This window comes from Salvia hispanica, chromosome 3 (assembly GCF_023119035.1).
Source record: "Salvia hispanica cultivar TCC Black 2014 chromosome 3, UniMelb_Shisp_WGS_1.0, whole genome shotgun sequence".
NCBI classification, from domain to species: Eukaryota; Viridiplantae; Streptophyta; class Magnoliopsida; order Lamiales; family Lamiaceae; genus Salvia; species Salvia hispanica.
In genome coordinates this window covers 11,784,762-11,800,234 of record NC_062967.1, presented here as the reverse complement: position 1 = coordinate 11,800,234, position 15,473 = coordinate 11,784,762, and the positions used below count along the sequence as shown (strand labels likewise).

General features: G+C 33.7%; 1 protein-coding gene and 2 pseudogenes across 1 annotated transcript; 2 read left to right on the top strand and 1 right to left on the bottom strand.

Annotated features, from left to right (window-relative positions):
- Nucleotides 1-202: 202 nt before the first annotated feature.
- On the top strand, nt 203-1,325 carry LOC125209278 (annotated as a pseudogene).
- Nucleotides 1,326-5,175: 3,850 nt separating this feature from the next.
- LOC125210691 lies at nt 5,176-8,445 on the bottom strand (annotated as a pseudogene).
- A 3,267-nt stretch (nt 8,446-11,712) lies between these two features.
- LOC125212405 (transcription initiation factor TFIID subunit 13-like) lies at nt 11,713-14,050 on the top strand. The gene is made up of 6 exons (XM_048112572.1): nt 11,713-11,782; nt 12,832-12,951; nt 13,049-13,086; nt 13,436-13,495; nt 13,609-13,683; nt 13,871-14,050. Exons 2-6 carry the CDS (start codon nt 12,855-12,857, stop codon nt 13,979-13,981), a joined length of 381 nt encoding a protein of 126 aa, XP_047968529.1. The 5' UTR covers nt 11,713-11,782; nt 12,832-12,854; the 3' UTR covers nt 13,982-14,050.
- Nucleotides 14,051-15,473: the final 1,423 nt, after the last annotated feature.

Sequence of the window (15,473 nt, the reverse complement as noted above, 5' to 3'; positions counted from 1 at the left end):
CTGTTACGCCTCGTTTAAAATTGATCATTGGAAGTTTGTCAACTGTCTAATTATGCATCTCTCTGTTTTGTAAAATAATGCAATAGTTTTGATGGTTGATTATCAGATTGGGGTGAAATTGGTGAGTGAAATTGCTTGTGTTACTAACTTAAAAGTGAGTTATGTTGATTATTGCCTGTGAAATTATATCGGGTAAAACTCAATTTTGGTTGTATCTTTTCAAAGGAATCTGCCTAGGCATCAGTTTGGGAACCTACAGAGCAAGATGTTTCCAGCATACTTTTCCATGGTGGGAGTGTGCTGTGCAGTGGCAGTAGGGTCTTTTGGATACTTGCACCCATGGAAGACATCGGGGTCGACTGAGAAGTACCAGCTCGGCTTCCTGGTTGCTGCATTTGCTTTCAATCTGAGCAATCTTGTTATCTTTACGCCCATGACCATCGAGGTACAAACAATTAGCTTCTAGAACTGTTTGCAATCAGTGCAAGAATTGCATTTGTTGGACTTGCTTGACCTTCCTTGCTTTGTGATTTTGTTTGTCTCAAGTTTTTCTTGTTTCCTTGATAGTCATGACCTTAAATGTGTTTTAGTATATCTATTTGCATCTTTGTGGGCTTTAGCCATTAGGAGAAAGGGATTCAAGGGAATGTTCCTTTCCTCTTTACTAATGTTGCTCTGCTGCTTTCTGTGAAGAAAAATGATTTTTTTTATTGATTTGAGCAATTTAATACTGTATGATAATACTAGGCATCATTAATATCTTGCATCTGCCTTTAGTATAAGAAGCAGCATGTTACTCTGATTTCTTTTTGGGTGCATGCAGATGATGAAACAAAGGCACAAGATCAGAGAAAGTAAATATTGGGGAGGAAGTTGGGTGGACGAAGAACCAAGAAGTTGCGAAAAAAAATCCGAAGCTTGCAGCGATGAACAAGAAGTTCGGGATGATCCATGGATTGTCTTCTCTTGCTAATATCTTCTCATTTGGTAGCCTTGCCCTCCACTCATGGTATTTAGCTGGTAAACTCAATCTGTAAATCTGCTGCATATCCTCTTCACTGAGAAAATTATGCTTGGCTGTATTTACATGTAATATCAATTATAATATCTGCTCATTATATCTTTTTCCAAAGAAATAGTACTATGTAGTATTTTAGGACTAAACTTTGAAAATAATACATTTCCATTCTGTTGTTTGGGAAGTTGGAACTGCTCTTTATGGGCATGCTTTGTGTTTCGGAGCCGCCCCATTGGTTGTTCTAGCATCTGTTTGTATTAAGCAATTTTATAAGGTGTATAAAATACTAAACTTTTAATTGGTTTGATTTGTAGATTGCATCGAACATTATAGTTAGCATGGCTTGCTGATTAGGTGTGTTATTATTCATTTCGTATGCCATTATTAGATGTAGAAATAATATTGTATCATAAAGAGAAACGAAGGTCAGGTCAATTAATCAACAAGCTATGTCAGCATTAATATTTGTGGTAATTTGAGTCAATTAAGATCAGATCAAAACTGAAAGTCTATGAATTAAGTCGCAAATATTGAAGTTAGATATGCGAAATAAAAATTTGCTGCAAATAATATTACATTTTATTATTTATTATTTATTATTTATTATTTATTATTTATTATTTATTCCATGTGCACACAAAGCAAAACCTACTATAGATACTACCATTGCATTGAATTGAGTGGGGATGTATTTTTTGTATGGGCCACTGAAATTATAGCAGCGTATGTTGTTGGCAGATGGTAGCCCATATCCTTTCTGGGCCCAAGTCCATAATTAATGAAAATAAGAAATAAGCATCCCTCGTGAAAAATAAAAAAGCGAGGCAATGAAATATAAATTTATTTATACGATTATTTGTATTTTCTCTAAGATATAGTACTATGATTTAATATAGTTGCAATTTCGTTCAAAAAGGGGAGAGGAAAGGAAAATGTATGCTGTTAAAATCATGGGGAACTATGAAAATATGGGTGAAGCTTGAACTATAAAAATGGTAAAATACTCTTCTACGTCGATCACCCATTAATCAAACAAAGATAATGCTTCAATCAATCAACACTTGCTGCTTTTTCTCTTCTTTTGCACTAACTATACATTTGGATTTGGGGCGTCTTTGTACTTGAATAATTTCGAAAGATTTTACACATCGCCCATCGATTATTTTCTATTTCTGAAGATTTTATATTGCTGAGTTTTCATTAAAAATAGTCGGAGCTTAATTTTTTTTATGATAAATATTTCTTATATTTCGTCATCAATAGGTAGGTTGTGATATTTTTTGTCAGGACCAACTTTGGAAAGGCATTCATTGATTCTTTTATTGCCAAAACTAAATTGTTGAAATTTAGTACTCCGCTAGTTAGGCAAGAATTTTTTTCTTGGAAGTATTTAATTAGGTAACAAACATAAACATTTGACGAGTCAAGTTTGCAGATTTATATTGGTCTCGTGCCATTCAAAGTTGATGTACAACATTTTTGGTAATTTTGTGTTTCATATTTGCGCAACTATTATATCTAAAACGTGTATTTTGCACGCAAACATCGATATCGAAGTTGTGATTTTTATAGGAGTATAAATTTTCGTTTATTTTGTTGGTGAAAAACTATAGCCATGTACCAACCAAAATCCGACCTATTTTTCTTCTATTTTGAATCCTTTTTCTCTACATCTTTTCAAATGTTTCTTTTAATCCTGATTCTCGTATGACTCTTGTTTGGTAGTAGTATTGATAAGATGTGAATGAAATGAATGCAAGTCGAAATGTTAGCACAATTGGAAATTTACATACTAATCGAATAGTTCACTAAATTTGATTATAGTGTTAATTTTCTAACTAGATAATTTGAAGTCCAATTGCCAAATAACTTAAGGAGTAATGACTCTAAAGCTAATCACTCAGCCTGATGGGTTGCCAATATATGAGTAACTAGTAGTACTCCGTATTACCATTGGTTGTTGCATGAATATTCTATTTAAACTATTTTTTGTTATAAGATTTTATATGATAAAACTAAATTATGTTTAACATAATACTAGTGAAGACTATAAATAAAAGTGTATGCATGATAAATTTGAAGTTATAAATATGTTGGTATAAATGGTATATTTTCCACTCCTATATTGAGCTGGCCCGAAACTCTAATGTTTTAGAATTGTATTGGAAATTTATGATATGAGAATTTATGATGATCGGAATATTATTAACTACTTTACTATTCGATTTCTTCGATAATAAGATGGAATGTAAGAGAGAGAATTTCTATCTTCATATTCTATTTATAGTTTCATTTTATTTCACTCTCGTTCCATTCTATCGTATCAAAGACTATGAGAGTACGCTATTAATTAAAAAACCTAAGATACCCTTAATTAAGTTGGCCTCTTATTTTTCACATAACATGGACTTCTATGTCTATAATTTCTGGACTTTCTCTCCCTTTCGTTTTCCTTTTTTTGTTAAACCCACATCATTTTAATGGGCCAAAGCCCAAATATTTTGAAAATTATCTTACGCGTAAAAATAACGATGATAATTATAACAAAAAATCAAGAATATATTCTTGTAGCACGTGACAATATTGTCTAAGGAGTATATGGGATTTTAGCTTGTTTTTTTTTAATTTATAGCATTACCATATTTTCTTATTAGACCTTTTACACGTGAAATCTGGATTATTGATATTAATTCATGCTTGATATAATTACAAAATATAAAGATTAACATGAAACTGTGGATAATAGCGGAAATTGATATTCTTCAACACCACGCCAAATTATTGAAAGAAAAATTAGATATTTTTGTTTAAGTCTATTTCAACTTGTAGTTGTTGCGTACGGATTTTCCCCTCACTTGATTTTAATTTCATACATCCTGCATTATTGTGATAAATAATAGAGAGGTAGATAGAATTTAATTCAAAATCTTTTTTTTTTTATAAACTTATATGATGTTCTAGTTCTTTTAACGAACTCAGTGAAACTCCAGTTTCTAAGCAAAGTCACGAAATAATGCATCCTCTCCAATTAAAAGAAAGTGGAGTATTGTAGTATGGAAAGAAATATGTGACAAAGACATGTTTCATCCATTGTGAAAAATTGTTTGGAGTTTCTCAAAATTTCAATTTTAGGAACTCTTTTTTAACATAAACCTATATTTTTAATAACATAGGGAATATCCACAAGAATACAAGGTATTTTCAAAAACGTATTATCATAAAAATAATACGTATTTGATTATTTTCACAATCTCTCTTTCTCTCTCGATTCCACAACGTGTTGATGTCGAAATGTATAACGCCAATTGAAACAAGAAAATGACTATTCAAATTGGGTTGGATTTTGTCAAGGCAAACACATGTGTCAAATGAGGAAGGATGTGTTTGCTTTGTTGGATGGATAAAAACTAAATAAATGGATTGTGCCATTTTAGACTGTGGACCATAATTTTGTCATCAAACGCACCCTTGCAACTATAAGAACCATCAGTTCTTTCTAGACGACTTGTTTGGCATATTTAAAATTGATTGGTCCCAACTCTACTTGGAATGCTTATGCTAATGCATTACCATTTTGGGGTTTATCCAACTTCGTGTAAAATATGCAATAAATAAATTATCCAATTATTTAGTACCTAGTAGGAGTATAATTTATATCTAACTCATATTTTTTCTTTTCTTTCTTCTTATAGCAATAGTTCCTCTTCATGACGCCAACCTTTTTTAGCTTAGTCATTTCAATAATGTTTAAAATCATGAGAAGACCAAAATTTTATTAAAATGCATGAAAATAAATTAGACCAATCTGTCTGCATCTGCCTCTGCAACACCAACCCCTATCAAACTAACAAATGTGTAACTACTAACTCAATTTTAATGCTACCTATAAAATGGGGAGAGGCGTTTAACTATTCATAACAATATTAAATGACCGGATACAAGTTAGGTCAGATTTTTTATTTTGTAAGCATTTATACATGAAATATAAACATTTATCAAGTCAAGTTCGTACATTAAAAACAACATTTTACATGCCAATCAATGTTGATCAATTTAACGTTACAAGCTCACAACTGTATGGTTGTAACTTATATGGCAACAGGTTGATTTTTGAAATCGATTATCAACTATTATTACGAGTTTACATATTTAATAAATTTGATCAAGAATGAGAAAATTATATTGCAACAAGTACAAGTATACATTTATACATAAATAATATTTATATATATAAGAATAATGATCGTGTACATTTTTCCATAATCCTAACTGCAGTCTGCAATTTCCCACTGCAAACCAAGATTATTGCCAATCCATTGGCAAAATGAATAAAGAATCATCTAATTCTAGTGTTATTGCAAACCTTTGTGAAAAATCATCACCAAAAGTTCGCAAAAACTGTTTCTGATCAATTGAATTTGACCAAACCAGAGGCTCCCAATATCAGCAATTTAGCAGGAAACAAGAACACCACAACCAGATGCATATGTTGAGAGGCAACCAACCGACTAAACCGTTTCAGATTCCCGTCCCGTGTGAACAACGCCGGCAAATTCAGCTGCCCTGCCCGACCATGCTTCCCGGCCTAGTAATGATGATTCCAGCATTGATCCCCCCGGTGCAAGGAGTGGCCACCAGGCTTTCCTGCGACGCTCTCTCCTCGCCTTCCTGATGCGCTTGATCTCGAGCTGGATGACATTCCTAACGGATTTATAGTAAGAGTTCATGTCGTGGTCTGTTGGATGGAGCCACTGTTTCCGTATGCAGCACGGTCGCTCAGGATCTCGAGTGGGTGAGGCGAGTTCAAGAACACCGTCTGCGCGGCCCGAATCTGCTTCTCTGCCTCGCCAGAATCTGCTTCCGGGCAGGTCAGCAGATATAGGCCGCTGCCTGAGGGGAGGAGGTCGTGGCTGGGCGAGAATTTGTCGTCGGGTTGGAGAATCAAGAAATCCCCCATTGGAGTGTATAACAACTTCTGTTGATGGAAGAATGTCAAACTAAGTTAGTTTATGCATCAAAATGGATCAGTAGGTACAAAATAAAGCATCAAAATGGATCATATTCATACCTGTTTGATGAGGCATGAAAGATTACGGAAGTTCCCATTCACGGCCTTGAGAAATTCAGCAACATGGTTGGGGTAGTTGCACGAAAAAGCTCTTGGAACGATGTCCCGGTGCATTGTGATTGACTTGACATGATGCCGAGGCAGCCCCAGATTGCGCAGCAGGCGATCCCCGCCACACATGATCGATGGCGACCCAAAAGTTATCACTGGAAGTAAAGAAGAACGAGGTGCTTCGCCCCTTATCAGCAACATCAGATTTACGAGCAACGACAGACTTCCCCCGAGTGAGTGCCCCGTGAAACGGAATCTAGCACATTCACCGTGAGATTTGAGGTGGTCGCGGATCTCAGGCAGCATTTGCTCGTAAATCCCTTTTGCAGCCTCATAGATACCTCTGTGCACGAGAACATCCAGGCCCTAAAGAGACGTAATGCATCAGCTTTTTTCAATGTTATGAAACACAAATTGATCAACAGCAATTATAACTAAAGATTCACCACAGAGCATTTTCTCAGACATCATTACATACATTTGAAGGCCAACAACTTTAGTTTATGTATAATTACCTCAAACTGAATAGGCTCAAACAATAGATTAGCTTGCCATGAAGCCATCGACTCCGACCCCTGAAAACAACAGGTTTGCAAAGTTCAAGTTAGCAACATTAACATATAACAAACTAGTCGCAATGTGGATAAACCAAGGACATCATCACCCTACCTGTATGACAAAGAATCTCGTGGCGTTTTGATCATCATCACAAACAAACCACTCACACGGTGAGGATTTAATTGAGTTGAGATCATCTGCAACAGCCTGCTTTACTTCCTCCTTCGCAGCAACAACTGCAGTCACCGAGTCTGTGGTTGCCATCAACGAAGCCACATCCTCATTCATGCGTCCCTCAGCCAGGTCCTCATCATCCACCGCTGATTTGGATGATTTCAAACGGAGAATGCTTCTGGTATGGGAATGCAGATAGGAAGCCGCTGTGGCTGCAATTTGATAGGCATCAGATGGTCTTATTCCATTAGCCTTCGCCTCACCAGCGTCTACACTCTCTGTTCCATGGCATTCAACATCCTCGGCTTCAGCTGCGGTCGTCGGTCCTGTTTGCTCCTCTTCAGCTGAGATCTTCTCTTTCTCGACTCTCAACACTTGCTCCTTCTTCTCCAAGGATGAAGTCACGAGCCTTAGTCCATGGTGTCTCAGCAAATGTCCTGGCTGCAATGCCATTCCACAAAAATCAATCAGCATACATTTAATAGAGAATTCAACTATGAATCAAGAAATCAAACTAAAAAGGCTATCAATCTATGATTCATCATAATTAACAATAAATAAACACAAAGCTCCCAAATTTTCAATTCAACATCGGCCAGGAATTAAAATGAACGTTGAATCACAGAAGCTATCAAATTCTACAACCCTAAATCCTACAAAATCAACATTAGTCCAAAATCCCCAAATCAACATCATCACACAGATCATACAAATAAACCATCATTCCTTCACTGATAGATTATTATACAATAATGAAGCAAAACAAATCATACCTTGATTTGTGATATTGAATAAGCCAAACTCCCCAAATAAGACATCCGCGAATAAAACCTAGCTTCAGCAAGAGGCACCTTCCGCAGCAATTTCGAAAACGATTCCCTATCAAACTCAATCTTCTCTTCATCATCATCGTAGTCGCAAACATCGCATCCTTCCTCCTCTCCACCGCAATCCCCGCCGTCTTCTTCCAATTTCACCCCCAACTCCTCGGCCAGATCGCCGTGTTTACTATCCCCCTCTTTCCACAGAGATCTAACATGCAAAATCTTAAAAACCCAATTCCCATTCCCATTCCGCCCCTCCTCTTCCGTTTCTCTAACTTCATCCCTCTCTTCAACCAAAACGGCGTCGTCGGCCGAGATCGCCGGTTCAAACCGGGTTTTGGCCCCGGGCCACAGAGATCTGAGGGGGTGCCGGAAAGTGAAACCCCAGGGCGAGTTCTTAGGCTGCGCCGGCGAGACCGACGGCATGTCGCTGAGGCGGATCTCGGAGACGGCGGCGATAGGCGGCGGCGCCATGGCGTGGAACCCCGCCTTAAACCACAAAATATCCATTGTTGATTTTCCTTCGTTTTTGATCTTGTAAACAAGTAATCGAAGATTATTTGTGTGTGTATGTATTATATATAGGCGGAGAATGATAACGTCAGGCACAGTCTTTGAATTTCTGATTCCTCTTTGAGAATTGAGAGACTGATTTCTTTATTATTCGGTGTCAGCTCAAAATATATAGAAACAGATGACCAAACTTCTTAAATCCTCTCTCTCTCTCTCTCTCTCTCTCTCTCTCTCTCTCTGCAACTAGAAAAACTACTCTTTTCCTGGAAAAGGCAGAAAATAAAATAAAATAAAATAAATATCTGAAATTGAGTAAATGATACTCCGACGTAGAGGGCCAGTTGCCGGTTGTCGGTAGTTGTAATTCTTTTTTATTTTATTTTTCTTCGTTGTAATTATTTTATATGCATTTTTGGATATTACTAACTTTTTATTAGAAATGATAAAAAGTTGTTTACTTAGAAATGATAACACGAGTTTGGTTGAGTAACTTGTTTTCTTAAAGTAATTTACTTGTCCAATCCTATTTAGAAACACAATTTTTAAATGTTTTAAACTATAGTCTACATTTTAAATTTAAATTATATATTTATGTTTATTAAAAATAATCTTATTTTGTGTTTATGCAAATAATACATGAGATATAAATTATGGAAAAATAAAACAATTGCATAAAATTATAGCATAATATTATTTTCAAATATAGATGATAATTCAAAATTGACAATACACCTCGGGACAGATGGAATATATGTTGGTGACTAAAATGTGATTTTTTTTTCTTTTTACTACATTAATAAACTTAAAATTGAGCATTCTATATCAAAACTTATCTTGATAAAAGTAAAACACAAGATTTCATCTTATCATTAATAAAGCAATTTATTTTATTTTAACAAATATAACATCATATTTCGAGGACAGGTCCATTAGTATGAAGAGAAGAGTAACATATTTTAGTACATATTTTTTAATTTTATTTGATAATACTCCGTATAATTGTAATCAATGGCGATAATAATAAATTTCAATGCGTGATTACTCATAAGCTGCGGATAAACCGCGTGACGTGTCGGTAAAATTTGAGCTACGTTTATCGAGTTAGGTTGCCAGAATTCAGCTCATTTGATCTATGCTACTGTAGAGACACGTGTAGTGCACGTGGCTAAATATAGGAATTATACATTGTGCATAGATGGTATAGTTTTGTTGTTTTTTTTGAAGGAATCGATAGTATAGTTATAAACCATGTATATTCAACTAAAAAACTAGTACTATGAATTTATATTATACGTTAATACATAACGAACATGTGAAAATTTAAAATATACATAGTACCTCCTAAAAATGCAGGACTTACCGGATTCATTATAGAGTAGTTCCTCTGTTTATAGGACTTACCAGATTCATTATAGAGTAGTTCCTCTGTCCAAATTAAATTAAGTTAAAATCTCTAAACATAAAAATTAAAAAATTATGATGAAAAATGACAGAGGCGATCAAGTAGAAAAAATATAAAAAGAGTAAAGTAGTTGATGAAATAAAGTAAGTGATTGAAAATTTTACTTTTTATCAAATAAAAAATGACCCACTTAATTGAAATTGAAATATAAAAAAATATATAACTCGACTTAATTGGAACATAGAGTATTATTAATTTGAATTTTATAAAGCTAAACAATTCATACAAATCAAGTCATGATATCAGATGGGATGAAAAACTATGAGGTCCAGTTGTTTATGATTCATGATTTTTGTATTGGAGCCTAATATTATAAAAAAAATTAAAATTTATTTTTTTTCATAAATTTTGATTTTAACATATAATATTACGAATTTAAATACTCTATCCGTCCCATAATATAAGACTACATTTGGCATTTTGGGATGTCCCTTAAATTTAGATCAATTCTATTTAAGGAATTTTTTTTCTCCGTAATGAGTTAGGTCTTATTATCCACTAACAATACTTCGGTCACTTTTCTTTCTATTTTCTCTCTCACTTATATTACCAATTGTATATTACAATTCATACCGTTTCAAATGTTGTCTATTTTTTAGGGATGAGTGAATAGTTGTTAAATTTTTCCCAGCGTCGACAAAAATACGATTACATTAAAATGAGATGGATAATTATATCCGACTTCCAGGGACTTTATTATCACATTACTATCATTTTTCAATGATAACTACATCTTATGTGATGTAATAACAAATAAAATGTAGCCGGATTTGATTTCCTTTGGCAAAATTTTCGACAACTATTTAGGTGTTAATATATATATATATATATATATATATATATATATATTTTCGTTTTTCACTGTCAAATTAACATTTATATATTTTGTCTAACATATCAACAATGCAAAATGTAACTAGACTGTCGTGTCATTTTAGTAAGTTGGGAAAACTGACAAATTATTCATCATACAAAAGTACACCATTCATATACATCAACGAATGGGAAAATCCACACGCAATTAATTGAAAACTACTAATTTGAAATCGGACATACTATAATTTTTGAGCATCTACTTTTCAAATCAACCAACGGATAATTTTCATAATAATGCCGATGGTTTCATGAGATGGATAATAACAATGATTTGGTACAGGTGCTGAAGACTATACATTATCCTTTATTAAATAGGAGTAGTAAATTCTCTATATATATTTATTTAAATAAGAGAAAATCAATCACAATTTATTAGATTAAATAGGACTCAAATTTTGAGAGCTCATTTAAAAAGACGGTGTAAGTGTGTAACAAACGTTTGCTATATAATTAGTACTTATATGCAATTATATATTATTAATTAGAACTTTAGAATCTAGGATCCACTATTAGTATTTTTTTCGTGATTTATAATCTATTAAAAATTAAAAGAGTATGGTTCGAGCTAAATGTCATGGTGGTATATATTATAATTAAAAAACACATCATTAATTGCCACATCCTATTTGATCTTATAGATTTGTAGATGGAATATAACTGAGGCCCCCATCTAATTAAGGGTTTAGCATACACTATTATACAGTATTAAATTTTCAGGGTTGGAGTTCATCCACAAGTTTATTAAAAATAGGGTAGTAGATTTTTCGTCAAGGGGTTGGTATTAAATAAATAGTGCGTCGATTTGCAGACATTTAGTTATTTTAAGTACATATATTAATTTTAATAAAGGTAATATACTAATTTGATAATTAAAAATAAGTTGTGATACATACATGAAGACCCGGATTCAACACAATACAAAATGATTCATGCGTGTTGCGAATAAGATATGACTTGACAACGGCACGCAGTGAAGACAATAAACAAAATGGAGGCAATATGTGAAAATCTTGAGATTGATAACCTAATTTTTAACTCTAATCAAGTAGTAATAAAAACAATGGATAAGGTATTGAATAAAAAAAAATAATGTTAATTATTAACGTGTAAAGCCCATGAATCCGATTTAAATACTTTCTAGTTGGGCTTTTATCCAATAGTAGTATATATATGGAGAATAATAATTAAAACAGAAAAACAGAGGAATACTTCACCACACTGCCGCAGCACCGGTCGGGGTAATTTCTTAATTCTTCTCTACCCCTTTCGCTGAGTTATTGTGGTCTGTGGAAATTTGTTGTTGAAGAATGAAGATGGAGTTAGGATTTGAGATGAAAGAAATTATTTGTGGTGAATTAGAATAAAGATGGAGTTGGGATTTGGGAATTGAGATGATTGGTAATGGTGTTCATTTAAATAGAAAGGAAATGGTGTCGTGTGGTTACTGAATGGAAATCACAACTTCAATTGTTAGGTCTGGAGCATTACAAATTGGTCAAATAGTATTTTGTCCGAGGTTTTAGAGGCCCATCAAATTCGAATCACGAATAATTTATCTAAGAGTAGTGAACGAGGGTTTCAAGATTTCATGTCGTCGGAACTCGATTCCGGTTTGATAGGCATGGTTTGGTGATGAAAAATTATTGAATATGCCACTATATGATCATTGCTTGCTAATTTAGGGCAATGCCTAAGAATAATTAGATACTCCATAATTAGGCTGAGGCATGTATAGTGTGATGTAACCTATTGAGGACTTGTGAGGGATAGTTTTGCTTTGAAATAAATGGAACCAAGAAATTGGGAAATGCTGTGTGTGATTTTTATCTGTTTCTAGTCGCATTTCATATTCTCGCGTCATTCATAAACGTGGCATATATTGGACGATATAATTGTCATTTTTCTTGATACTAACAATTCTGAAGAATGATCACTGTTGGAAATATAATAATTTAACTATCATAAGTTACTCGCAAAATCAATATTATATTTTCCATTGCTCGCGTTGCTGCATTGCTAAATGTGTTGATTTAATTGACATCATTTTTGCCTATGTAGTGTTAATTTTATCATTCTCGCCGACGATGATGAAAATGTGAAGAAACCAATTAGTGTTTTGTGGCTTCTTCTCAATATCTTGAATAATTTGCACACAATGGTGCAGCTATGGTTTCCAGATTCCTAAAACCTTTATATGTTTTCCGACTTGTTATTTTCTCGTACTTCTTGTAATTTGAATTTGTGGATTCTAAGTAATTACAAGTGCTTTTGAAAAATGAAACTGAAGGGAGGAGCCGACAGATATAGAGGATGAGTAACATGGCAGCAGGTCCCTCAAAAGTGAGGCCGGGTTCATCGCAACCTTCAGAATCCTCCAAGCGGAAACGCGGAATGTTTCAGAAGGATTGTTAGTATTTCTCTTCTGGAAATCTTTTGTTTGTGCCTTTAAGTTTTACTATGTGTTTGAGAGACTTACACACTTTTTGTTTATCTGGAGAGAGCAGTGCAGCATATGATGTATGGGTTCGGAGATGATGCTAATGTATGTCATATTCCCTTGATCCTTATTTCATTTGCAATGTACAATATAATATTATTCCAGAGCAGAACCCTTGCACATTAATGTTGGAGTATGATTATAAAAATTGTACTACTATTGATTTTATTGTATGTTCGCTCAATTCACGTGCCCTAACGAAGTCACGATTATATAATCCTCATTTCCGGGGAGTTCAATTAATAAGTTGAATAAGCAAGGATGGGACAAACAAACTGGATCGTATTTGTCATACATAAGGATCAAATCATTTGAATTTAGTATGCAAGATGCATTTGGTAGCAATTTGATCTAAATTTGTAATGTCTTTTGTGTTGCTATTGTTGTAATACAGCCCCTTCCAGAGACTGTTGCACTTGTTGAGGATATTGTTGTGGAGTACGTCACGGAGATGGCAAGTCTTGTTAAATTATATGTTCAACACCCTCTCTTGATAATGTTTCAAAGAATTTCTCTTTTCGCTCTCTGGTCGTTCTTCTTTATGAAACGGATTGATTTCTCTATCAGGTGCATAAAGCTCAGGATATTGCATCCAAACGAGGAAAACTCTTGACAGAAGATTTCCTCTTTCTAATCCGAAAGGTAAGTTGCTATGTGGGAGATTTGATTTTTCTCTACCTACTAAGCGATACCCATAAGTATTTGACTTCCACCATGAATGAGTTGATGTTTGAGCTCTCTTATCTTCCATTTTTCAAATCTAGAACGTAAGCATAAATGATTAGCTCATTGTCATGTCAGTTTATCATACACAACTGTGCTTGTATAGGATTTGCCAAAACTCAACCGGTGCACGGAGTTGTTGTCGATGAACGAAGAACTGAAGCAAGCAAGGAAAGCTTTTGAGGTTGACGAAGAGAAACTGGCTTCGACTGACTGATTCTGATATGCGTTATAAACAGAGTGTGTTTTCAACAATTTTATGATATGAATTTTGTTGTTAGTGCAATGATGCTTTGGAAGTCATTGAAGGAGAAATGCTTAAAAATATGTACTGCAATTAACTTCAGTTGAATTGGGTTGGCACTAGGCAAAAATCAAAAATCACAGAATTGGAAAAATTATTCTACCCGATTATCACTAGCAAAGAGATGACCGTGAGAGTCGACTTTTGAGAAGCCATGTTTGCAGAGAGATTATATATATAGATGCATTAAATACAAATACCCACTATTTTATTGATTATTTTAGTTCGAAATAAAACGTGTTGGACTTTTCGAGGGGGACTTAATGGCTGTGAATCATTGGCGGACACAGGTACAAAGAGGGAGGGGCTTAAGCCCTTCCCAAAAGTTTCTTTTTTATTGAATTTCTACTTTAATTTTTGTTCGAAATTTTCAGAAATTAACTTCAGCCCCTACCAAATTATTGTCTTTGGAGACTAAATCTTCGAAAGTTGAGTGACAGGAGGGGCTGATATATAGAATTGCTGAGAAAATAGCAAAGTAACAACACGTTTCTTTTTCTAATTCTAAAGTGTTACTCACGATTTTAATTAAAGACTTGTAAAGATTAATGTTTTCTAGGGAAGGCAACCAATTAATTAGTGAGTTCAATTTTTTTTCTTAATTTTCTTTTAAATTCAGCTATGCAAAATTTAAATTTATTGTTTCGTTGGGGTTGGAGATTATTCAAGAAAACCTATTATTGAAAGAGTAAAAAATTAATCCCAAATTAAAATAAGCACAACTATAAAATGTTAATTGTTATAATGGTTAGTTAAGTGTTGTTATTTATGAATTTGCATTGTTGTATTATGATTTTTTAATAAGGTATGTCAAAGGATAACTAATTCTTAATCCAAAATTCGGAACTTCAATGTCATGCATTAAAATTATCAATACTAATGTTTAATGTAAATTTTAATATCAACACAAAACATAAATATATTAATAATAATGTTGATATTCTTATATCCTTGTGTTAATATTTTTTACATACAAAATTGAAGTTCTGAAATGAAATTAGTTAGCATTTTAACGCGACCCTTTTTAATAATATATTATCTTCACTCTTTTTAATTTGTTTATATATTTTTTGGGACGTCACAAAGGTAGGTGAATAATTTTTTTTGGCAATATTAACACTATCCTTTATTTTTTTTCTACTTTGTTCTTAATTCTCCTACCATAAATCAATGTCACAGTTAAAAAAAGACAGAAAATATTATTTTTCACACCACACAGTATAAAGTATTAGATAGAAAAATATGGAGTATAGTGAAGCTCCTAGCCCCTACTACCGTTTATTTCTGCGTCCGCCACTGCTGTGAATTCATCCTATTAAGGTGATGTTAGAACATGTGATTTGTTTGGTGATTTTTGTGTCAGGAGATGTCAAAAATCTGAATTTCAAATGCATGTTGATTTCCA

Bases quoted from the DNA above. Each gene is read 5' to 3' on its own strand.
- LOC125212405 (XM_048112572.1), top strand. From the start codon at position 12,855: ATGAGTAACATGGCAGCAGGTCCCTCAAAAGTGAGGCCGGGTTCATCG. The intron at 12,952-13,048 runs GTTAGTATTTCT...TGGAGAGAGCAG, and splicing joins CGGAATGTTTCAGAAGGATT to TGCAGCATATGATGTATGGG. The intron at 13,496-13,608 runs GCAAGTCTTGTT...TTTCTCTATCAG, and splicing joins TGGAGTACGTCACGGAGATG to GTGCATAAAGCTCAGGATAT.